This window comes from Malania oleifera, chromosome 7 (genome assembly GCF_029873635.1).
Source record: "Malania oleifera isolate guangnan ecotype guangnan chromosome 7, ASM2987363v1, whole genome shotgun sequence".
NCBI lineage: Eukaryota > Viridiplantae > Streptophyta > Magnoliopsida > Santalales > Ximeniaceae > Malania > Malania oleifera.
In genome coordinates this window covers 45,125,250-45,150,786 of record NC_080423.1, presented here as the reverse complement: position 1 = coordinate 45,150,786, position 25,537 = coordinate 45,125,250, and the positions used below count along the sequence as shown (strand labels likewise).

The 25,537-nt window shown below is 34.2% G+C and overlaps 1 protein-coding gene across 1 annotated transcript; it reads right to left on the bottom strand.

Annotated features, from left to right (window-relative positions):
* Window positions 1-1,135: 1,135 nt before the first annotated feature.
* On the bottom strand, window positions 1,136-24,510 carry LOC131159379 (vesicle-associated membrane protein 721-like). The gene is made up of 5 exons (XM_058114255.1): window positions 24,102-24,510; window positions 20,987-21,128; window positions 20,764-20,884; window positions 2,381-2,443; window positions 1,136-1,467 (listed from the first exon to the last, which is right to left on the bottom strand). Exons 1-5 carry the CDS (start codon window positions 24,289-24,291, stop codon window positions 1,318-1,320), a joined length of 666 nt encoding a protein of 221 aa, XP_057970238.1. The 5' UTR covers window positions 24,292-24,510; the 3' UTR covers window positions 1,136-1,317.
* Between the last annotated feature and the right edge of the window lie 1,027 nt (window positions 24,511-25,537).

Sequence of the window (25,537 nt, the reverse complement as noted above, 5' to 3'; positions counted from 1 at the left end):
AGGAACAAAACAAGAAATCGAGAAAGGAAAAGAAAAGAACTTAAGGATGTACCTAAGACTTGACGAACTCTCAAAGGAGGACACTAAAGGAAGGAGGAGGACACTAAAGGGAGTACAAGCAATAAGGATTCTTTAGAGAAAGGCTTCATCAACTTTATATGTAATGAAGGAAAGAAGAAAAGAGTATAATTAAAAACAAACTCTTCAAATTGTGAACCAGCGACCAATATTGGATTAAGATCAATGTGTCACAACCTTCATACGCATAACCATGCCCTAACTTAATATTTGTCCTACTTTTAACAGTTATGCCTAGATTTCTAAGTAGTGCATTGACTCTTACACGATTGGAGCTTCAAATAGAGTATCATAATGCATTGAACTTTTAGACTCCATCCATCCCATTGAGAAACATACAATAGAAGTTACTTCTACCCAGTTCATAAAGAAATTGAGCTATAGGACCGATGGAAAATTTAGAAACACTGGCTTTTCAATTGGTATGCCCACTGATGGAAAACATAAATTACGTAGCTCAATTATTTACTGCATTTAATGACTAGACAGACTTCATGTTTTAGTGTTGATGTGAATTATCAAAATGAACTAAATGCCTAGTAAAAGGTTAAAAACATAATGTAACTTCAATCTAATCCAAATTCCTAGCTAACAAGTTTTTTAAGCATCTTAGGAATCGAAGGGAGCTTACTAAGATCTGAAAGATCCTCACATGTGAGCCATTATGATGTCATTATACTTGATCCACCACGTGACAATACCCTGATGACTTACATCAGATGTAACCTTATCAACCTAAGGTGAAATACCTCCATTTTCCACCATCCAACCTCACAATGTCAACCATAAAAAACACTTCACAAGGTTAAACCCCTACTCTATGACCCAGATCTCCATAGGACTCATTGAAGTAAAATCAGGCCAAACTTCATTAGCAGCTCTAACTTATAGAGGTTTACGGTCAATTAAAGTTCCGCAAGTCGATGCAGCTAAGATACAATATATAATATAATACCAATAAAATTTATTTCTTAAATGGTATATCTAAATTATTTTATTTTGCTCTAATGGATTCCTAAATTAAACTGACATTTTTTGTAATAAAATAAAATAAAACTTTTCAGAGGCCAATCTCGAGTGCATTAACTAGGAGAGAACAGATGTTTTGGTGCACATAAATGTAGATGGCTAATGTTGGATTACATACAGAAATCGCAGGCACATTGCTGTTAGGTAAGACTAAAAAGAGACGTGTGCAAAGGCTAATTTATGTACGTATTGTTATCAAAAGACAGGTGATCATTTCCCACAGTTGAACCCATGGCAAACAGAGAGGACAATGATGAGACACAAGGCCAACAAAATGGCCAATACAATCAGCTTAATCTTCATGTTTTGCAGCCACATTTTCCTCCGAATTTTTGTCCCTGCACTTCTGAAGTCCTGTGCCTGTAATATAAAAATGTTTCCCAGCATAATTGGCAATACAATTCCACTTACATCTCATTTGGTTCAAATAATAGAATTTGATAAGAACGAAATAAAATGAAAAAAAAAATGCAAAAATTTAAGTCACATTTGTTTTTCAAAATGTCTAATCTTCACTATACAAGTTATGATAAAAGAATTTGAAATTTTGAATTAAAAAAATTATGCCATCACAAAACAAATGACAATTTAAATTTCATTATGTGAATATCTATTACTTTCATTGAATGGGATAATAAGGAAAAAACAAAGAATGACTATTGCCTCTATTCCCAAATTTCTCATTGTATTTCATCTTATTTTTTCAGAATAGTTATTCCACAAACTAAATGAAACTTGAGTTAGATCGACTCATTCTATTCTTTATACAAACATCAGTAACATGTACAGAAAGTCTATCCAGACCCCGCCTAGGATCCAGTGATCGTTTCCCTGCCCTCCAAAGTTAGATCTTGGTTTGATTTCCCTTCGAAGTGTGAGGGTGTATAACACGGGTTAGAGTTTGGGTAGTTTAGGTGGTCTGGCTCATTTAGAAGCCTTTGCATAGGCCTACCCAACAGGGTCTGCAAAAAACAAAAACCTATCTAATGTTGGAGATTAAAACTCTGTTTTAAGCAACCACTTTCTATCTTCAAATTGAAACATGAGAATAGGGCTTGAACCAGAAACAAGTGCTCTCCCACTAGTCTCCAGTATTTTGATTTTCATAAGCAGCCCCCAGCTCTTGGTAGAATCTCATCAACCCAGAGTATTATTTGATGAATTAATGGAAGTTTGAAGAAAGTTTAACAAAAGCTTCACCCACATAAAAAATTAAATCACTCTGGCCGAGAGAGAGAGAGAGAGAGAGAGAGAGAGAGAGAGAGAGAGATACCTGTTGATGAAGATTCTCAGTTTTATCCACCAGAAGCTCTATCTTTTCTCCCCTATCAAGAACCTATGCCATGATACAAGATCAAAATTATGAGAGGATTGTCTCATTATTGTCAAGGAAAAATATAAAATCTTTGTTTTTTCTTGTACACTATCCAGGTAAATTGAATCAGTTCATCAATCATAGCTCATCCATTTGTCTCTTGCATTTTTTTCAAAGATAATTTCATTGTTTAAGACATATAAACACAACAACTAAGCTTGTCTTAATAATATTATTAGTATATCAGCAGAAGTCCTACAGGGAGTAGCACTGCACGTTTGTTCCTTACAGTCGCTTCAAAGTCAGACTCCCATGTTTCACACATCCAAAAGATGGCCTGACTTGAAGACAAGGCCTGCAGTTTATACGACAACGCGATGGAGCCACCAGAATTTGTTAATGTTTCATACATCCCAAAGATGGCTGGACTTGAAGACAATGGACAGAGTTTATACATGATGGAGCCATCAGAATATATTTTTTACACACACACAATAGAAGAAAATTTGCTAAAAAGAAAAAGAAAATAGGCAAAAGAACAAGGATAAAGCATACTTCCTAGAAACAAATGAATAAATAAATCAGCATTTTAAAAGGCATTATTGAGGCGCGCCTCTTGAGGCAATTTGGGCCTAAAACTCCCTAACGCACAATTGGAAATGCATAATTCCAAAAAGGCGTACGCCTCAGATGTAAAGGTTCGCATTTTTACGCCTCAAATGTCAATGCGTACACCTTTTGGGCTTCTTGCTGTAAAACATAAATTAAAAAAGACAAAACCCCGAATGCATCTAAAACCCTTTCCTCCCTCTCTCCCACGAAGCTTCTTCTCTTCTGCTCTCTGAACGAAGCCTCCAGCAAGTCTTCTCCTCGACGATAGCCTCTGCTCACCCTTCGAAGCCTCCAGTCTTCTCCTCTGTCGACGATTCCTCTCGACGAAGCCCCCAGTCTTATCCGACGAGTCAACAAAGCTTCCATAGCTTTCCTCCAGCTCCTTCTCCCTCTCCGACGACTCAACGAAGCTTCGGTAGCTTTCCTCCAGCTCCTTCTCCCTCTCTGATCATTCCTCCAAGTTTCTCGTCTCTCTCCAACGAGTCGTGGACCCTTCCAATTTGATCTACCTCTGAACTTTGTTCATTTAGTTTTATATTCTTAGAAATTAGTGGATGATGCTTTAATTTGGCTTTTTCTATTCTTTTGGATGATGCTTTAATTTGGCCTTTTCTATTCTTTTGGTAATGTGGCTCATTCTTATTTTTAACATGTATTATTTGTGTTTGTTATCTAAAATTGGCTTATATGATATTTTAAAATTATTTTTTTATTTTTTTTCTCCATTATTCTAAAATTTTTCTCATTTTTTTACTATATATAAATTGATGTTATTTATTAATTATTTTTAAAAAAATAGTCCCAAAATGCTTACGCCTTGAGGCTTACGCTTCGCCTTACACCTTCGCCTTTTAAAACATTAAAATAAATAAATAAAAGAATAATAGAGCTAAAGAAACAAGGCACCAAGTTAAAACCTCTCCAACCATTGAAGTGCATGAATTCAGCACACATATTAGATGACCTCTGATAGAAGAAAGCTTCTTGCTCTAAGTTTCCCTTTTGAAATACCATCAAATGCACATAGCAATGATGGGTACCAACAGAAAACCATCCAGCTAGCATGACTTGCCAATACCCTTAAATATCGAAGGGAGAAATTTTGGTTTGTCCATAGAAATATGAACTATTTTTTTGCTAAATTTAAAAATATTTGTAAATGTCACATCACTCACTGCCCTACACATTTATTGCAATTTGCAAGTGAATAATTTCAACAAATATATTTAAACAATTCTTAATATAGTTTTAAATTATAAAAATAAATAACTAAATAAATTGATAATACATTGTCATAATATAACACAACAACCGCCAACCTAAAGTCCCACTATGTGGGGTCGGCTATATGACTCCTTTTCCACCAATTCACACTATAAAGGATTTTTTCTTCAACTTAGGGACTGTTAAACCCTTCCTTACTACCTCATTCCAAGTTAAATTAGATCTACTTCTGCCTCTCTAGTATTATTAACAATAATCAGCTCGATCCTCTCCTCACTGGTGCCCTACTTGGCCTGCATTTCAAATGCGCAAACCATCTAACCCGCCCCTCCTTCATCATCTATCAGTACTATACCTAATTTTGCAAATATGCACATCCCTTAATTTATCCTTTAGTGTTTTACTACTCATCCTATTTGGTATCATTGTTGTTTTCTATTTTTCCGTTTCTATTTCTCCACAATGAAAAACACATATTATAAAAACGCGTTTGTTTCTAATGTCAATTTTCTAATTCTGTCGTTGGTTTTCAGTTGTCTAGCAAAAAAATTGAAAATCAGATTTTATGATTTTCAATTGTTTTGGCAACCTATTGCCAAAAATTTTAATATCAAAAAATAGTCTTTTTGGATTAAAATATTTATTTTATACACTTTTAAACTAAAATGAAAATTAAATGATTATATAAATTTAAATATAATTAAAATAAAAGAATACATAAATTTTAAAAATAATAATAAAGTCAATTACAAAATACTTTTACTATTTTTAAATTGAATAAAATTTTATTGTAAAGTAAATTTTGAAAGTAAAATAATTATAATAAATTTTATTTTTATTATAGTAATTTTTTTTGTGTGTATTATTTGTAATTTTACTATTTTAATCATATTTTTATAGTATTTTGATTTAAAGATGAAAATGAGCATTTTTTTAATTAATTTTTTAATTTGTATTAGTTTTATAAATGTACCAAACAAGTTGCTGCTTTCTAGTTTTTAGTTTCTGTTTCTAATTTTTTATTTTTGTTTCTGATTTTCATTTCTCTAATTTCTGACAATAATACCAAACGGTCCCGTAACTTTTTGAATATGTTGTTTCTTAGTTGCTCAACATTCTAATCCACATAGCATGCTGGTCTTATATCCATCCTATAGAACTTTCCTTTTGATTTTAACAATATTCTATGATCATATCACACACCTGAAGAACTCCACCATTTTACCTGACTTGGCTTAATTCTATGTAATATCCTCTTCAATTTCTCCTTCCGCTTATATAATACATTTGTCATAATAACATTTGTAAATTAAAGTAAGAATTTAAAATTATTTATAAAAAATTATATCCTCTTTGAAAGTATAAAATACAAACACAGTTTCAGTAAATATAAGAATGTTGGGTTACTAAATAGGAACAATTAAGAGAGTTCTTATAATCAAATGTTTGATCAAATGTGAATTATTAAGGTTAATTGTCAAAACTATTTACCATCTTATTTTGATCATCCATGACGAGAGATGGGGAATGATGAAACTAAAAGATACTTTTGGTTTGAACAAAAATGACAAAGACCAAAGAAAAGCTCCAAAAGCACCTCCAGCGATGCAGGACAAAAGAGAGAAAATGGGGTTAGAGCAAATGGCGAGAATAGGAAGAAAAAATAGAGGAAACAGAGGATACAGAGATTAGAGGAGAACAAAAAGAAGGAAAAAGGGAAGAAGAAGGGGAAGATGGGAAGGAAAGGAGGGGGAAGTTTGATTTCAATACACAACTACGAAATAATTGTACAATACATGAACAAGATACTTGTAAACTTCACATTAAAAGTAAATCAAATAATAATCACAAAAGAACTCTAAAGGCTAAAGGCCTAAAACACTTAAATTAACCCTAAATTTACCAAAACTTATAAACCGACCAAAATTTTCAAACAATCTAAATCTATTACTATATAAGCGCCCAATTTCCAACATTAACAAGTATTCTAGTCTTTGTAGTCTATAGATGACAACTCATCTTGAGGCTCATTACAAGTCTCAACAACCGAGTATGGTAAACAAGTTAAACGCCATTTCTTGACTAGAAGAAGTGTCAACAACGTCCAAACTCACTACTAAAAAGTCCGACATCTCATCCTGATAAGAATATTGGCTCACATCCTGAAAAGAAGAGTGATGACCCATGTTTCCCAAAGGGTCAAAAAAATGTGCACTAACAATATGCAAATCATTATCATAATAATGATAGTTATGCAACATTTCACGAGGATCGGACAATGTGTGGTATTTATCCTCAATAAATTGAGCTCTCTCCCAACCATTGGGCAACATCACCAAAAGCACTTGATGACTTTAAATGTGAGGTGTTGCTCTTGTAATTGGATAGTTGGAGAAATTTCTAGTTCCAAATCCATACCATCAGCCTCAAACACAAGGATAGGAATCCTTGAGCTCCATTCCAAGTAACTTAACTCCTAATTTATTGTCTTCAACCTCTCTAAACACAACCACACTTTTTTGGCTCTCATATGAGCTCATTAAATTTAGAAAATATTCAAAAACACTAGAAGGCAATTGCTTAAGGTTACACAACTAGTCTACAATTTGTCTCCAATAAGAGAGTGGGACATATTTCATTTCTCATATAAAAGGTATTTAATTTCAAACCAAGTGGTAAGAATTTGTTCCTCAAAATAGTTCAGTCTTATTTAATTTTTTGCCTTTACCAAACCAAAAAGCTTTGATTTAGCAAAATGAAGGCACTTGTGGTCGGACAATCCATGCCAATTAAAACAGTTTTTTCTATGAGGTCTAGCCAATCTAAAAAATAGTGAGGCAACATTTGGTCCATGGAACCAAAAATATTCCCATGAAATGGCATTCCCAGGAATGAAATTCCAGGGAATGGAATGTCTGCCTCATGATTCATTTGAAATGTAAGATTCCCAAGCATGTACCCAAGATACCATTGTCAGTATTTCCCATAAAACATTATACCCTAACCTATGTATGAAATATATATGAACAATAATAATGTTTTTAACACAAAAATCCACTAATTATATGTACCAAATTAAATCTATGTCCCAAAAAAAATCAACCATCACAAATTTTTTATTAAAAAAAATCAATACATAATAATCCAATTAACCGAAATAATGCGCGCAATATGGTCTCAAGATTTAGATTACTATTTTATATTATCATAAATTTCTTTCATATTATAATAATACATTACCATTGTTGTAAAGTTAGAGATGGATGAGAAAAGAAGAAAAAAAAAAAAAAAAAAAGAGGGGAAAAGAATGAGGCAGCTGTTTTTCGGAGACTTACGTACAGCTCCAATTCTGCCCTCTTACATATTAATAATATATACATTAAGAAGTCTCATGTAAATTTGTAAGTCTTATGAACAAAAATACCCCCCACTCGACAACCTAATTATAGAAATAACCTATTCTCTTCCAACACTCCCCCTCAAGTTGGAGGTGTATAAATATCACCCAACCCCAACTTATTACAACCATTAGACAAGGCAGGCTTAAATAAAGGCTTTGTGAAAATATCGCCCAACTGATCCACAGATTTCACAAAAAGAATCCTCGTGACTTTCAATACAACATCCCTCACAAAATGACAATCAACTTTAATGTGCTTTGTCCTCTCATGGAATACTGGATTGCTAGCAATATAAATGGCAGCTTAATTGTCACAAAACATCTCCCTTGGCTTCATTACCAAAAAATGGCATCTATAAGACAAGAGATTTTAGCAAGATAAGCTCACAAACAGTATGAGCCATAGCTTGGTATTTTGCTTCAACACTAGATCTTGCTACAGTAGTTTGTTACTTGCTAAACCAAGTAACAAGATTACCTCCCACAAATGTACATATCCAGTGGTAGACCTTCGATCATCAACAAAGCCAGCCTAATCTGCATCAAAGTATCTCATGATCTCACTATTTTTATTACATTTATATATCAAACCTTTGTCGGGGGAGCCCTTGAGATACCACAAAATCCAACAAACAGCATCCCATGTAGTTGTTTGGGATTTTCTATAAATTGACTCACCAACTCTATTACAAAAGATAGGTCAGGTCTAGTGATAGTCAAGTAGATGAATTTGCCAACCGATTGCCTATATTGACACTTGTGATCAAATTCTGATCCAACATCTCTAAACAGCTTCGAGTCAGGATCCGTAGGAGTATTAGTTGGTTTAGTTCCTAATAATCCAAACTCACTTGGCAAGTCCATAATTTCACTGAGATACAATCAACCCTTTCCTACACCATACACTCTCAAGACCAAGAAAGTAACGAAGAGTATCTAAGTCCTTGATTTGAAATTTAGCTAGAAACGACTGCTTACCATCTACAACGTTGATCTGGTCATTGCTAGTGATGATGATATCATCCATGTAAGCTACTAGAAGTATCACACTTGTCTCCTTTTTGTGAACAAAGATCAAACGATCAAAATAGCACTAGATGAAGCCAAATGTAGAGACTACCATACTACATTTGTCAAACGAAGCTCGAGGAGACTGCTTAAGACCATAAATGGCCTTATGCACCCTACATACTTTACCATCCTCCCCCTAAGCAACATACCCAAGAGGTTGCTTCATGTATACCTTTTCCTGCAAATCTCCATATGAAAAGGTATTCTGCACATCCAATTGGTATAAAGGCAAATCAAAATTAAATTCCAATAAGATCAACACATGAACAAAATTACAGGAGAGGTGGTCTCAAAATAATCAAATACCATATGTTTGGGTGTACCCCTTAGCAGCCAATCAAGCCTTAAGCCATTCAATAGAGCCAACAAAAAGATATTTAATAGTGTCGACCCAACGGCACCTAACCAACTCCTTACTAGGAGGAAGATCCACCAAGTCCCATGTCCCTCGAGTGGTCAAAGCATCCATTTCTACATCCACTGCATGCTTCCACCCAAGGTTGGCAAGCACTTCAACATGCAAGGAACAGAAACATAGGAAATAGAAAGGGTAAAATAATACATACGACTAGGAAGGTGAAGAATTGAAACATAATGAGCAATAGGATGAGTAACTAAGGACCATGTGCATGTTCAAGTACCTTTTTGTTGAGCAATGGGCAAACTCAAGTCACACTAGGATGGATAGCCAGAACTAGAAGTCGAAACAGTGATGGGTAGAGAGGCGGGTGCATTGGGGTAAGTGATGTTTGTGCTTGCTTTTCGTCGTTCATGCACCCTTAATTGTTTATTTATCTATATTTGATGGATTTAGAAAAGAAGAAGATTTTTGGAGAGGGATAACGGAAGGAATCAGTGAATCAGCACCTAAGGGGAAATCAAAAAATTTAGATGGACTTAAAATAGATTCATCCAAGGACCCTGCACTGGAGAAATAAGGTGTCCCTTCATAAAAGGTTACATTTTCACTAATATATTTCTTGCGAGCATGGGGATCATAACATCTATAACCTTTCAGAGTTCTTGAGAACCTGACAAAAACACATTTAACAGCACGAGGAGAGAACTTGTCTAGTATGTGGAACTTGAACAAAACATGTGCTTGGTACCAAAGACACAAGGCACGATAAAGAATATGGATGTTTCTGGATACATGATGGAGAAGGGTATTTTGTCTCCCTAGAACACTTGAGGGCATCCTATTCAGCAAAAATACAAGTTGTAAGAAGAGCATCAATCCAAAATGTTTTAGGATCATGCATATGAAGAAGGAGACCATGCTATGTTTTCTTTTAGCTACTCCATTTTGCTGAGGGATATGTATACATTATGTTTGATGAATAATCCTTTTGGCCAAGCAAAAGGATTGGAGCTCATTTTGAACAAATTCAAGTGCATTATCAAATCAAAAAATTTGAATACCAATGCCTAGCTGAGTTTTTATTTCTTGGTACAATTGAATAAATACATTCAAAAATTTAAACATATCTTTTAACCAAAAAAAACTAGGTGATACACAAAAAATCATCCACAAAGGACACAAAATATTGATGCCTAGTCAAATGCTTTACTCTAAACGGACCCCAAATATCTGAATGAATAAGAGAAAACAATAATTTACTACAAGAATCAATTCTAGACGGAAAAGATGTCCTCATATGCTTTCCCAACAGACATGTGTAACAAAGTGAGGAAAGGGCTTGAACATAGGAAAAACTGGTAATTTTTGAAGGTATGTATGACCCAAATGAGCGTGCCACTAATCAAGAGAAACACCATGATTAGAAATTGAGAAAGCGGCATGACAAGAACTGGATCGACCATCACCACCACCAAAATAGTACACGCCATCCTTCTCAATTCCACAATTCCTCTTCTTTGCCTGGAGAACCTGAATAACACAATGAGAACTGAGAAGGGCAGATCACAAAACAATTATAAGATTGTGTTATGAATAACTGATAATAGGTTCAAGGGAAATTTAGGCACATATAAGACAGAGGAAAGAGGCATAGAAGGAAACGAGAGAATATTACCACAATAGAAAACCGGTGTCTTTGAACCATTATCAGCAATAACCTTATAGTGTAAAGTAGTGGGTTTCAAGGATAGAAATAAATTAAGACTTCCTGTCGTGTGGGAAGAGGCACCAAAATCAATAAACTAGGGTGAAGAGGTTGATAAGGCAAGAAGCATTGTTATACTTAAATGGGCCACAATAGCATTAGATGTAGAAGAATGAGTTTAGGATTGTTGAGCCATGTGAACAAGATTTTTATGCTTTTCTCAAGACACGGTAGATGATATACCCAACTGCCCAATGGAGTGGCGTAACACTTGAACTTTCAAATGGAGTCACCCTTAGCAACAGACTTGTTAGCCCAAGTTGGTCTTCTGTGGAGATCCCAACAACACAATCAACAATATGGTTTTGCTTGCCACAATGTGTGAAAATGCAAGAATTGCCACAATAGGTTCTTCAGGAAAATATACTACCTCTCCTTGCCAAACCCCGTCCTTTTCCTCCAACACTTCACTTACTATGCTTGGAAATAGTGCTAAACATGGCTAAACTATCATGGGAAGAAGCTTGAGGTGAAGATTAAGAACCATATTTGGTGAACCTTTAGATTCTAGCGTATGCTTCATTCATGGATGATATGGACTCACTAGCAAGATTTTGATTGTGGGTGGATTGCAAATTAGAACTCAACCATGACAAAAACATGGATACCAAAAATTATGCCCTTTGCTTAATCATCTCAATGTCACAACTAATTGGTTGATAGATGTTTAGTTCCTCCCTCATTCCCTTCAAAGTACTATCATACTCACTAATGGATAGACCTGGTAAAGCGGATCGGGTTGGATAATCCATGACGGATTAGGTGGGTTATCGGGTAAGGATATTACAATTCATATCTAACTCATTTAAGTTACGGATTTATGGCAGGTTCGGATCAAATAATCCATGGTGGATGGCAAATAATCCATCATTTCCATCCCTAATATAGTTTTTTTACCATCCAATGAATAATTTATTTTGTAACATAATAGTTGAAGTTATTTAAAAAATTATAATTTGGTAATTGTTAAATATTTAATAACTAATCACAAAATTATAATTTTTTTATTTTTCAGAACATGAATTTAGAGGCTTTTATTTCAATCCCAAGAAAAATGAATATTTGGGCTTGAGTTTGAATGTGGGCATGGGATAGACACAAAGACGCATACAATAGTGCAAGAGTTGGGAGTGTGGGACTAGGATTTGGCCAACAAAGCTTATACTAATTGAATTGATGCCTAATAAGCATGGACATAGGGAATTATCAATGAATTTAAACATTAATTGTTAGCAGATAGGCAGATATCCATCTGATAAAATCCTAGATCAGCCAACCAACTCATTTAGAGGCGAATAAAAAAAGTTCACACCATATTCGACTCAATTACTATGTACATTAGTTATGATTTGATTTAAACAAGTTGAATATGGTTCAAATTAACGAATTTTTATCCATTCTGCCAAGTCTACTAATGAACCTACCTTCTTGGCCATATTTTAAAAACTTCTCATATAAGTCAAAACTATGAGTTTGATTTCACATGCCAATAAACCATTCTCTTTAACACAACCTCAAATCTTAATATAACCATATACAAGAACCAACCATGATAAAGATTTGCATGAAAAAACACTAAAGATTTTATGGATTTGAGGAATGTTGTTTCTTCAATATTCTTGAATTTGAATCTTGAAGTTAGATTGAAGAATTCTAGCAATCTCTCATTGCTTAAATATTCTTCGATTGATTTTCATTAGCAACTTGAGCCAAAGGGTGTACTTACTGTTTTATTTTCAGTCAGTTGCCATACCTTTTAGTTTCAGCCACCAATGAGATCTTTTTCGCTCTTATTATTTCTTTTCTTATTACTATTATTATTAGTTTTTCCAATAGTTGGTTAGTAGTGGAGATTGTGTTTATGATTTGTAGGCTTAATATATGCACTTTTGTGTTTTTTTTATTTTTCATTTGCAAGTCTTAGAATATACAAAATTCTTCAAAAAGTACTATTGCATGTTTTTTTTTTTTTTTAATTTTAGTCTAGCTTGGATTCACACCCAAAATTGTATGCTTTATATTTTTATTTTTTTATTTTTTTGAATGCATTGTATTGTGTGTGTGATTTCTACTAGTTGTAGGGTGTGATTTAGAAAATTTTCTACGTGAAATAAGTTTACAAAAAAAGTAAAAAAATCTCAAACGTGTACTTCGCCTGTGTAACATACATTCTTTGTACACACAATCGGTCCCAAACCCGGATAAGGAGGTAGGGTTGTGTGAGGAAGCTGACAACCAACGTAAAACTTTGTCATATCTTATTATCATGAATTCTTACCAAATTCACTTAGGTCAAGGGTATAAACCGGGTCACTATGGAGAGGGTTAATGAGTTAGCACCAAAAACCAAGATTAGATTAGCAACTTGGAATATAGGGACTCCTATGAGCAAAAATATGGAAATAGTGAAAATAATGTTTAGAAGGAAAATTAACTTAATTTGCCTTCGAAAGACGAAATGGATAAGAGAGAAAGCTAGAGAAATTGAAAAATCAGAATTTAAACTTTAGTACACAAGTAAAGAGACATAAAAACGGCATTGAAGACAGAGACCTAAAAGATAATGTAGTAGATGTTAAAAGAATAGGGGATAGGATCATTAAAATCAAGATAACTTTAGGCTTGGAGATAGTGAATGTCATTAGTGCATACACTCCCCAAATAAGCTTAGCAGAAAATCTTAAGAAATAATTTTGGGAAGATATGGATAGTATTTTACAAGGGATACCAAAAAAGGCATTCATTGGAACTTATTTGAATGATCACATTGGAAAGGATAATATAGGATATGAAAGGATACATCGAATCTATGGATATGGAAATAAAAATGAGGCCGGTGATACAATCTCAGATTTTGCCATGTTTTATGATTTGGTTATATTGAATACATGTTTTATAAAAAGAGAAGAACACTTAATAACTTTCAAAAGTAGGCATAATAAAAGCCAAATATATTTCTTCTTAACTAGGAAGAGGGATTGTCTATCTTGTAAGGATTGTGAAGTTATCCCACGTAAAAGTTTGGCTACACAACATAGAGTCTTAGTATTAGATATACATATAAAAAAAAAATGGAGGTCATAGAGTCTTAGTATTAGATATACATATAAAAAAAAAATGGAGGAGAATGAGCAACATAAATCAACACAAAAGGACTAGATGATGGAACTTGAATATAGATAATATAGTTAAATTCTAAGATTAAATTATCAAAGAGTGTGATTGGACAATAGGGGTCAGGTAGATGCAAATACTGTTTGGAATAAAATGGTTAATTCTATTATAAGGATAGCAAAAGAGGCTCTAAGCGACTCCAAAGAAAAATACTTTAGTAAATAAAGTTGGTGGTGGTATCAAGAAGTTCAAAAAACCATCAAGATAAAAAGAAATCGGTATAAAATATGAAAAAAAATTGTAGAAATATAGAAAATCTTGAAAAAATATAAAGCGAGAAAAAATGTAAAAAGGATTATTAGTGAAGTTAAACATAGAGCTTATGATACTTTATGTACTAAACTAGATACAATAGGAGCAAAAGACATTTATAAACTTGCTAGAGCTAGAGAAAGAAAATGCAAAGATTTAAGTGATTAAAATGCATAAAGGATGCGAATGATAATGTCTTAATTAGAGAAAAAGACATAAAAGAGAGATGTCTACTTAGATAAGTTGTCTTTAATGAAAACCAAAATGAAAGATTGAACTTGAATGTGACAAATGAGGAGAAAACTAAAAATAGAAAATATATTTGCAAAATTAAAAGTCCTTGAAGTTAAGATGGCATTAAAAAAGATGAAAAGTGGGAAATCTATTTTAACAAATAAAATACCAATTGAAGTTTAGAAATGTTCAGGGGATAAAATAAAAATATTTGGTTAACTAATCTATTCAACATTATTATAAAACCCAAGAAAATTCCAAAAGAACGGAGGAAAAGTATGTTAGTGCCTTTATACAAAAACAAAGGCGATATTCAAACTGTAATAACAATCGTGGAATTAAGATTATGAGTCATACAATGAAATTGTGGAAAAGGGTGATTGAACATAGAATAAGATTAGAAACAAAGATTTCAAAAAATCAGTTTAGTTTTATGGCTAGGAAATCGACAACAAAAGTTATTTATCTTTTAAGAAGTTTAATAGAAAAGTTTAGGAAAAAGAAGAGGGGCTTGCATATGGTTTTTATTAACCTAAAGAAAGCATATGATAGAGTACCTAGGGGAGTTCTTAGGTGGGTCTTAGATAAGAAAGGGGTTTGCAATTAATATACTGAGGTCATTAAGGGTACGAATAATAGAATAGTGACTAGCGTTAGGATTGCAGGTGGGGAATTTAGAGATTTTCCAATCACAAAAGGTGTACATCAAGGTTCTACTTTGAGTCTTTATCTTTTTACTTTAGTAATTGATGAACTTACTAAGAATATCTAGAATGAGATCCCTTGGTGTATGTTGTTTTCAGGACATATCATGTTGATTGATGATAGTAGGAGCGGAGTAGAAATTTATGCTAGAACTTTGGAGAGTCACATTAGCGTCTAAAGAGTTTAGGACAAGAATGAATAAAACAGAATAAATGAAATGTAATTTCAGTAATGTGAGTAGCAGCAATGGAGTGAAGATTAAACTTGATAATCAAGAGATTAATAGCACTAATAGATTTAAATATATTGGATCTATTATGCAAGCCGAAAAGGGAATTGAAGAAGATGTAGTACATAGAATTAAAATAGATTGGGTAAAATAGAGGAGTGTATCAGGTGTGTCATGTGATCATTGAATACCGTTAAAATTAGAAGGAAATTTTTATAAAACGGCTATAAGGCCAGTTATGCTTTATGGTTCAGAATGTTGGGCAATTAAGAAACAAAATGTACAAAAAGTTAAAGTTGTTGAAATGCAAATGTTAAGGTGGATGAGTAATTCAACATTAAAAGATAAAGTAAGAAACAAGCATATACGCAATAATTTAGGCAAGTTACCGGTTGACAACAAGATTAGGGAGGGACAGCTTAGATCATTTGGGCATTTAAAATGCAGGCCTAGTAGAGCACCTGTAAGGAGTGAGTTATTTATTGTTTCAAGCATTAAAAGGAGTACGGGTAGGCCTAAAATAACTTGGAATGAAGTAGTGAGGAAGGATTTCATAGTCCTTAATCTAAAGAGGAAAACGCTCTTGATCAAGTCAATTGGCGGAAAAGAATTCAAGCCAACTCCACCTAGGGGGACTTAAGGCTTGTTGTTGTTGTAGAGAGGCTTTCATGAAGATCATCCCATACAGCCTTGGTTGTTGAAACATCACATTCGCAGCAATTCATGGCCCCATGCTATTCCACAACCACACAAGCAATATATCATTCCCTTGCGTCCAATCTTCATAATCCTTGGGGTCTAGAGATGGAGAAGAATGCAACAAATACTTGGACTTCCCTTTCGCGTCCATACACAAGCACACCGCTTAAGACCACAAAAAGTAGTTGAAGGATCTAACCAATTTGATGGTTGTGATGTAAGTTAACAGTATCAATCGAACCTCTCTCTATAGAGGCCATAAGTGCACACTAGTATCTGGAATGAATAACAGAGCAGGTATGGAGAATCAGGCAACACACAAAAGCACAATAGGCACCTAACTACACGGTAGCACAGCAGCTGCAGCAATTGTTGCAGGCAGCAACTAGAAGAAGGTACAAAGTCATTGGACACCAATCAAAACCACCAGCAACTGAAACAATATTGCGAGCAAGCAAGCAATCACGAACACGTAAAATTAAAACAGCTTCATTGTGCCAACACCAGCCAGAACAGCAGAATAGCACAGGCAGCATACTCAAAACAGAGCATAACTGCTTCACATCAGCAAACCACGACAAACAGACAGCATCCTATCAAGGATGCTGCACAGCCAAACCACGACGGAAAAAAAGTCATTACTGACTGTCAAACCAACTAGAAAATCAGATTTGAGAATTAATTAGGGGAAGATAAGAGAACAAACAAAAAAATGGAGTACCTAAAGAAACAGCTGTGATAAATCAGATCTAGAGGTGATTAATGCTCTGATACCTTGTTGTCAAGTTAGAAATGGGTGAGAGAAGGAAAGGAGGGCAGAAGAGAATGAAAGAAGAAGAAAGCAAGGGAAAAGATTCAGGCAGCAGTTTCTGGAGACTTACGTACAGCTCCAGGTCTGCCCTCCTATATATTAATAATAATAATGTCTTCCGGGAAAAAATACCCACACTCACACAATCTAATTACTAAAATATGTTCAACAAGTATTAAAACAACGTAATGCTTCCAAGGACATATGACATGATAGGGCTCGAGTCCAAATCATAGATTTGATTTTTCATTCATTAAAATTATGAATTAAGAAACAAGGGAATCATAAAGGTTAATTGACTCGAAGAAACCATTTCCAGCATCTAAGCTTGATTATTCATGCATGTGTTTAGGGAGGGAGGCGTAGAGAGAGAGAGAGAGAGAGAGGATAAAGTGAAAAAGAACTTTTGGAGTCCATATCATTGGAAAATGACAAATAAAGGCTCCAACAGCACCCATAATTATGGGATAGAAGGTTGAATAATTGACAAATGACAAGTTCATGTATGCACTAAAGAAGGTGATGCTGTTTAGGACAAATAACTAGGCAAGGAGAGTACACCACTCAGGAGTCAATTAAGGTGGTTTAGGCGTGACGTAGGAATAACAATCAACATAAAAGTCAACAGTGCAGAATCAAAGTTGTTGAAAGCAAAATGGCAAAAGGCAATGAAAATTGGCAAGGCAGCAAAGGGAAAAAAGTATCTGCAAAATTACTTAAAATATGGCCTTGGTCAAGTGAAATGTTGAAATTAGAGATACCTACAACTGTAAACATAATAATTTTAAGTTTAACATTTAGCATCTTAAAAAATATAAACTTTTAAACCCTAAAAATTGTCCACTAACATCACACCAACCGCATTAATGAATGAATATTTTATTTTCATCTTCGAGCCCAAATACCTTGGATAATGGCATTAGCATATTGTTTCTCAAAAAAAAATTATCCAACAAAAGTAACACAAACAATATTTAGTTAACATAATAATCAATAAGATTTTTATTTCAAAATTTTGAAAGGAAATTGACCAAAACTTTTTGATTTTCACCAACACATTCATGGCTAAAATAACCTGGAATGAGGTAGTGAGGAAGGATTTAATAGATCTTAAGCTAGAGGAGGAAAATGCTCTTGATCAACTGAATTGGCGGGAAAGGATACATGTTGCCAACCCCACCTAGTGGAACTTGAGACTTCTTGTTGTTGTACCAACCCAGTCATGCCATTTTCACACTCTTAATTCCTTTGTTTCACATAGTACTATTGAAACAAAAATTAAGTCTTAAATTCTTCCCAGAAAATTGCCACCTCTACCCCAATCCCTTTTAATAGGACATGTGTGCCCGGCTGCACGTGTATGCCGTGTATACATAAAAGTGTTCTATAACTGGTCTATTTATTGCAAATTTTGATGGAGTAGAATCCAAGCCTAAGTGCTTCAACCACATGCATCAAAAGCTTCTAATGCAAACCTGACTCATTTTCATATCAATGCAGTCAGCTATCCAAATACTTTCAATATTTGAAAGCACAAGCAGATTTTGTGATCCACAGCAGCACAAGCTCATGTCTTGATCCTTGCCTCAGAACAAGATCCAACAAATCCTGAGGTTCCTCACTCCAATTTCATAGCTTAGAAAAGATGAACACTGGCATGTACCTCCAGTCAAGCATCATATAAACAATGCTAAAACAATCTCCCCAACAAATTTGACATCTACTTTTTGCTCCTGAAGTAGAAATTTAAGGGCCTGTTTGGTATCATTTTTGTTTTCTATTTTCTATTTTCGTTTCTATAAAGTGAAGACGCAGGTTGTGAAAACGCTTTACATTGCTAGTTTTCTCTTTCTATTAGCGGTTTTCAACTGTTCTCAAAAAACTTGAAAACCCAAATTTTATGTTTTTCAATTGTTTTGGACCTTTTGGTGATATGATGTGAGAAGACTTCAATATCCAAAATTAGCTTTTATGAATTAAATATACATTTTATAAATAATTTATAATTAAAAGTCTAAATAAAATGACCATACAACAACAACAACAACAAATCAAACTTTAAGTCCCACTAGGTGGGGTCAGCTACATGAATCTTTTTCCTTCACTTTATGCAATCATAGACAATTTACTTCGACAAATCTAGGGCTATTAAATTCTTACTCAGTATCTCATTCCATGTTATTTTAGGCCTATCCCTACCTCTTCTACTATCCCTTACAGTAACTAACTAACTTTTCCTTACTGGTGCACTATGTAGTCTACGTTGCAAGTGCCCAAACCATCTTATTCATCCCTCCCTTATCTTATCTTCAACAAGAGTTATGCTTAACTTATCGCAAATATATTAATTTCTTAATTTATCATTTAACATTATACTATTCATCCATCTAAGCATTCTCATCTCAGCAACTTTTACCTTTTGGATATATTGTTTCTTAATCGCCCTACATTATAATCCATAAAATATAGCTGGTCTTACACCCGTGCTATAAAATTTCCCTTTTCATTTTAAGGGTATTCTACAATCACAAAACACATTTGAAGCACTTCTCCATTTCATCTAACATGCTTTAACTCTGTGCTACATCCTCTTCAATTTCTCCCTCAGCTTGCATATTTTAAAATGACCATGTGAACTTAAAATGTAATTAAAATAAAAAAAATCTATATATTTTCTAAATTAAAAAAAAAAAAAAAAAAAAAGCATTTCAAAAAGGTTTTTACTATTTTTCAATTGTCATGTCCAATAGGTTTTTGTCTAAAGACCATATAAATCAAAATCTTGGGTAACTAAGAAACAATATGTCCAAAGAAAAAGGAAAAGTTTCCAAAATCAAAATGCTACATGGATGGATGCCTAAATAGTATAACATTAAAAGATAAATTAAAGAATGACATATTCGCGGTAAGTTAGGTATGGTACCTAGAGAAAATAAGATAAGGGAGGGGCAGCTCATATGGTTTTGACGTCTACAACACAGGCCAAATAGTGCACTAGTGAGGTGGAGTGAGCTAGTTACCCTTAGTAGCAGTATAAGAGATCGGGATAGACCTAAAATAACTTGGAATGGGATAACAAGTAAGGATTTAATAGTCCACAAATTGTCGGAGGAACCCACAATCATGTAAATTGGTAAGAAAGGATTCATGTGGCCGACCACATCTAGTGGGACTTAAGGATTGGTTTGTTGCCGTCATCGTCGTTGTTGTTTTTGTTGTTGCCACTTCTGCTGTTAACCAAATAGGTTGCTTTTATAGCTTTTAATTTTTTGTTTCTAATTTTTAGTTTTCGTTTCTTGCTTTTCTTATTTTAATTTTTGACAGCGCTACTAGATGGCCCCTTAATATTCTACAAGTTCACCTAATTAAAAATTTTGGACCCTTCCGAACACCCATTACACTTATATTTTTCTTTTTTCACGCACACATTTAGGGTGCCTATTTGACTATTTCACTTTCAAATTAGAAATATATTGTGTCCCTATTGGAATATTTTCCAAATATGGCCAGACAACATTCACTTGTATCAATTTCTTGCATCTATAATTTTTCCCTGCAATTCATTAGGTTTTCCCACAAAAATGTTCATGTTCTCTCTCATTCGCAGCATGCACACACACTCATTCACGCATATATTGGGTGTGCATGCAAGAGAGAGAGATAGGAATAAGATGCATAGTCCTTCAAACCAAATGCCAAGCGCATTTTAAGGACGTCATGAAAGTGACATCAAATGCATTCAAGAAACCAAAAAAATAAAAAAAGAGGCAAGCAACTCAACGTCACTAGACAACAGATCCATACCTTTTCAATATTTTCCATCATGACACCTTTAACTTCAGAAACCTGAGCCTTCACCTTTGCAAGCTTGCTTATCTCTTCAGGATGATCAACACAGTACTGCATATGCTCCTTTATTTTTGACCTGCAATTATGAGAATAACTTGATCAGCTACTCATAAAAGACAAAATCCACTCGCCCTTGCCTTTTCATGGCCTAAATCAGACTGGAATAAGACTACAGCACCCAAAATCCCTGTTAAGGCCGTTAGCAGGAGCTGTGGCTGCTTTTCCACCCCCATATCTTGACAAAAAGTCATCCTTGATGCGCTCCAAAAAAGCCATGGGAACCTGTCTTCCCACTGATTCGACAGCAACTACACAAAATGCTGCAACACCAAAATTCTGTTAAATCTTTAAAAAACTTAAGAAAATAATAATTTCCATTTTGTAACACTACCAAAAAAATACTGAAAACTTCTCTAGATAACATTAAAAATAACTATCAGAATCTGTTTCTGATATTCGACACCTTAACTGTCTTCCTGGCTATCTCATTGAGGCTAAAGCTTATACAAATGAACAATTATTACCAACCATAGAAATCATTTACTTCAGGTTACAACATTTGAGTCTGACAATTCAGTCATCATCAGGTAATTTAAGAGTAAAAATGTTTTCTGAGTACACCACTTTGATAAAAATGACAATAGCCAAGAAAATCAGCTACAGCAGCCGAGCCTAACGTAACATACTTCCTTCAAATAATATTGAGCTCGATAAGATGGCGCTATGTAAACATGCAATTCAATTAAAAGAAAACATAAACTTCAATAACTTCAGGGCCATTCGTTATCACTGTCAAAAGTGGAAACACAAAAAACTGAAAACTGGCAACTTGTTTTGTTAATACTACCAAAACTAAAACAAATTAAACCTAATTGAATGCATGTTCATTTTTGTCCTTGATCAAATAACCACTAAAAATATGATTAGAATAATGAAAATGCAAGAAAACACAAATTAGAAATATTATTAAAACTTAAAAATTAATTAAAATATTTTACTTAATTATTATATTCTTAAACTCATTTTTAGAGCTCAAGAAAATCCTATTGTGTATGGAATTACGTTTAAAACTGGTGAAAATATTTTTTTTTTATGGATTTATTAAAAATTTTAGAAATTTTATGGATATTTCATTTACTATTATTTAAAATTCATATGGAATTCCTATTTTATTTTTCATTAAAAAGAACTATCTACATAATGATTTAATCCGCAAAATTGCAATTTGGATATTAAGTATCGTGGCAACAAGTTGCGACAGCAACTAAAAATAATAGCATTTATTTTTGAGTCGTTGCCACAACAATGGAAACTGAAAACTAGCAATGCCAAGCAAACAAGTTGTTATGCCTTATTTCTTCATCACTCAGCAACAAAAACAGAAAATAACAACACCGAATAGCCTCTTCATTTACTAATAATCTACTATTCTGAAAAAAAAAAAAAAAGGTTCCTTTAAATTGATATATTTTCAAGAATAGTTCCCTGGATTATTTTTACTTACTGTATTTAAACCTTTCTGCCCAATTTCAATAATACTACTGAGTATTGAGCAAACAAATCTAATACATCAATGTAACAGTAGCATATGAATATGGGCAGGTTGCAAAATGCACTAAATATGTTGTTGTTCAAATAATTATACAAATTATAAATTTTGATGCACTTCTATGCATAAAATACTAATAATCAAACATATGGTATTTTCATTATTGAGAATTAACATATGCTGAAGTTCAAACAGCATCCATGTCATGATTAAAACTGTGTCCTTTTGCATAAATAGAACAAGAATACAGACATAAACAAAATGAGCAAACAAACAACAACAGCATCGGCAGCACTTCAATTCTAAAAACTCTTCTTCACAACTAGCCCTTTCATTCCCCAATTTCAACTGTTAAAAAAATTCCATACAATTCTTTATGCTGAACAACCTGCACAAAATGTTCCAGTAAGACAACCATCGTTGTCACTGTTTCTCTTGCTGACATGGCCCCAACATTACAAGTACCAGCAACCCCCCCCCCAGCTACATTATAATACATGTTGCATGCAAGTGCGTGCCATGCCTATCAATCAATAGTATATTATAGATGGAGAACCATTTTATTTTTTGTTTTGACATGTTCCTTCTCTATTTACTATTTTTTCTTGTGCCTTTATCCTTCCTCATTTGAATGTACTTGAAACATTTTACAGGCAATGTCTTATCACCATGTTTCTCTTCCCCTCATTTGAATGTGCTTGAACCATTTTATTTTTTGTTGTCACATGTCCCAACCTATTTACTATTTTTGCTTGTGCCTTTATCCTTCCCCATTTGAATGTGCTTCAAATATTTAAAGGCAACGTCTTATCACCATGTTTCTCTTCACCTCTCATCCTCTCCAAGTCCAGCTGTCTTTTCCAAATCTCAATTTACTAATGCATCATCTTCCTGAAAAATTGACTTTGAATGTCCCTAGTTCAATACATGGGCATTGATGGCCACCCAGATTCACCACATACACTCGACAACAAGCCCATCCTGTCAACATCTAGCTTGTACAAGCCAACACTAGCATATAACATGCACATGTAACATATGTATTAGGCAACACAAATGACACATTTCATCGTGAAGAACACATCATTCACAACAATCAATACAAAAAGCATAAACTACAACAATGAATGGAAAAATAATAAAATGAAAAAAAAAAAGTAAATAATATCTAGTTTAAAAAGCAATATCCATGACATTTGATCTAGTTGTGGATGAATGAGCTGTTTGCAAGCCGATATTCAAAGCTTCCTAATCCAAACAATCCTGAGTGAGGGCATTCGGAAAAAAAGAGCTAAAATTTTTTTTACCATCTTCCCTCTCCAAACATACAATTGAAATCTCACGAAGGGTTTTACCCCCATGCACACACAAAGACATAAATTCAACATAAAACATTATGAAATTACAACTCAATCTTTTACCTTCATTTTTTCAACTCAATGACAACTCTTCACTCGGTCCATCAACTAATCTAAACCTTACAACACATGCAGTTGTTGTTCAAGAAAAAAAAAAAAAGCAAGGAATTCAGCCTAAAATTTAGAACAATTCCCTTCCTTAATTTTCTCAGAAACCACAAGCACCCACCTCAAATCATCACCCTACCTCATTCTTAAAATTCCCCATACAGAAGGGTTACGCTGAAAGAGAACAAACCAACAGTAGACACAACAAAATTCAAAACTAAAACATTTCTTCCACCATCTTTTCCTTTCACTCATTTTCACGGAAAAGTAACACTTACTATAGCCATTATCGACGAGATAGTTGAAGGTGTGACCATCACAGTTGTAGGTGAACTTGTTGTTGGAGGTTGGGAGCTTCTCGAGACACTGAAACGCCACAGACTTAAAATTTCCATTGAATTCGGTGAACTCAGCAAGAATCACAGTGCCACGGGCTACGAAGGCGTAGATCAGAGACTTCTGCTCCATTTCTTCAACCTAGGTTTGATCAGATCTCTTAAAGATCGGCTTCTTCTTCTCCCTTGCGTGTATAAATCCCCTTCTTCCTCTCTCCCACTCTCTCTCGACACTTTTTTGCTTTTGAGAGGGAGAGAGAGGAGCAAGAGAGACCGTGAGAGCAACCGACGGTGGAAAGGTGGAGTAAAGGTTGAGTTTTATATTTAAAACTATTGCGATTCACCCGCAGGTGATCCATCCGTTTAAATTGGGATTAGGTTTAATACAAATTGATTCATTTATGAACGAATTAATCTGTGCCTTATTTATTTATTAAATGTGTAAAGTAGATTCCGATTGAATCACTCAACTAGCTTTGCTATTCCTACACAAGCCTTGAAAACTAGCAAGACTTCATAGCGACCGATTAGGGTTCGCAAAATTGAAGAGGGAAAGGGGATTTCGCTGGGCGCGTGAGATAGGAGATTCACGACAATAACTTCACAAACAACAGGTGCAAGGCTTCATTTGTGCAAAGGATTTTGTGTCGCAAGCCTTGAAAACCAGCAAGGCTTCACGGTGGCAGATTAGGGTTTCCAAAATCAAAGAGGGAAAGGGGATTTGGCTGGACAAGTGGTAGGCTCGCCAAGACTTTGGTCCTTAACTAGTAAAGGTAAAATATATAAACTTAACTAACCCAAGTTCAGTAAAACGGTGAGTAAGTTGGGTGTCGATCCAAAGAAACTACAATGTAGTTATTTATAACTTCCAACCTAGTTTACTACACTTTGTGTAAAAGAGAAAAAAGTGAGATTTTGAAAGTGTTTTTCTAACAATGACGGAAGCTTGTAAAATTATATTAACACTACTCCTAGAAATCAGGTATCATATTATGAATCAAGCCTAGACTATCATGTGTGCTAGTTATGTTCGGTCAGCTATCCGTATTAGGCTAAACACTCAAGTGAACCATTCGAGTGGCATAAAGTAGTGAAGATGCACCAATCGTTCGGAGTACAATCAGGAACCAAGGTATACTCTATCCAGCGATCACGAGAACACCCAGTACATGGACTGTAGCCAAATCCATATAAGTGACTGAATCCCTAGTTAGGTTATCCTTTACCCTATGGTCTCATCACAATCAAAGATGTAAACTTGCATAGAAAGTAAAGTGCGGGTATTTAATGTGCATGTATTTAAATGAAAGCATAGCAAAGAAAGCATGTAAAAATGGATTCAATTGCAACTCAATAGTCTGTCATTAGAAATCAAGATT

Bases quoted from the DNA above. Each gene is read 5' to 3' on its own strand.
- LOC131159379 (XM_058114255.1), bottom strand. From the start codon at position 24,291: ATGGAGCAGAAGTCTCTGATCTACGCCTTCGTAGCCCGTGGCACTGTG. The intron at 21,129-24,101 runs GTAAGTGTTACT...TTGGTGTTGCAG, and splicing joins TCTCGTCGATAATGGCTATA to CATTTTGTGTAGTTGCTGTC. The intron at 20,885-20,986 runs GTGCTGTAGTCT...TCATAATTGCAG, and splicing joins GGCCTTAACAGGGATTTTGG to GTCAAAAATAAAGGAGCATA.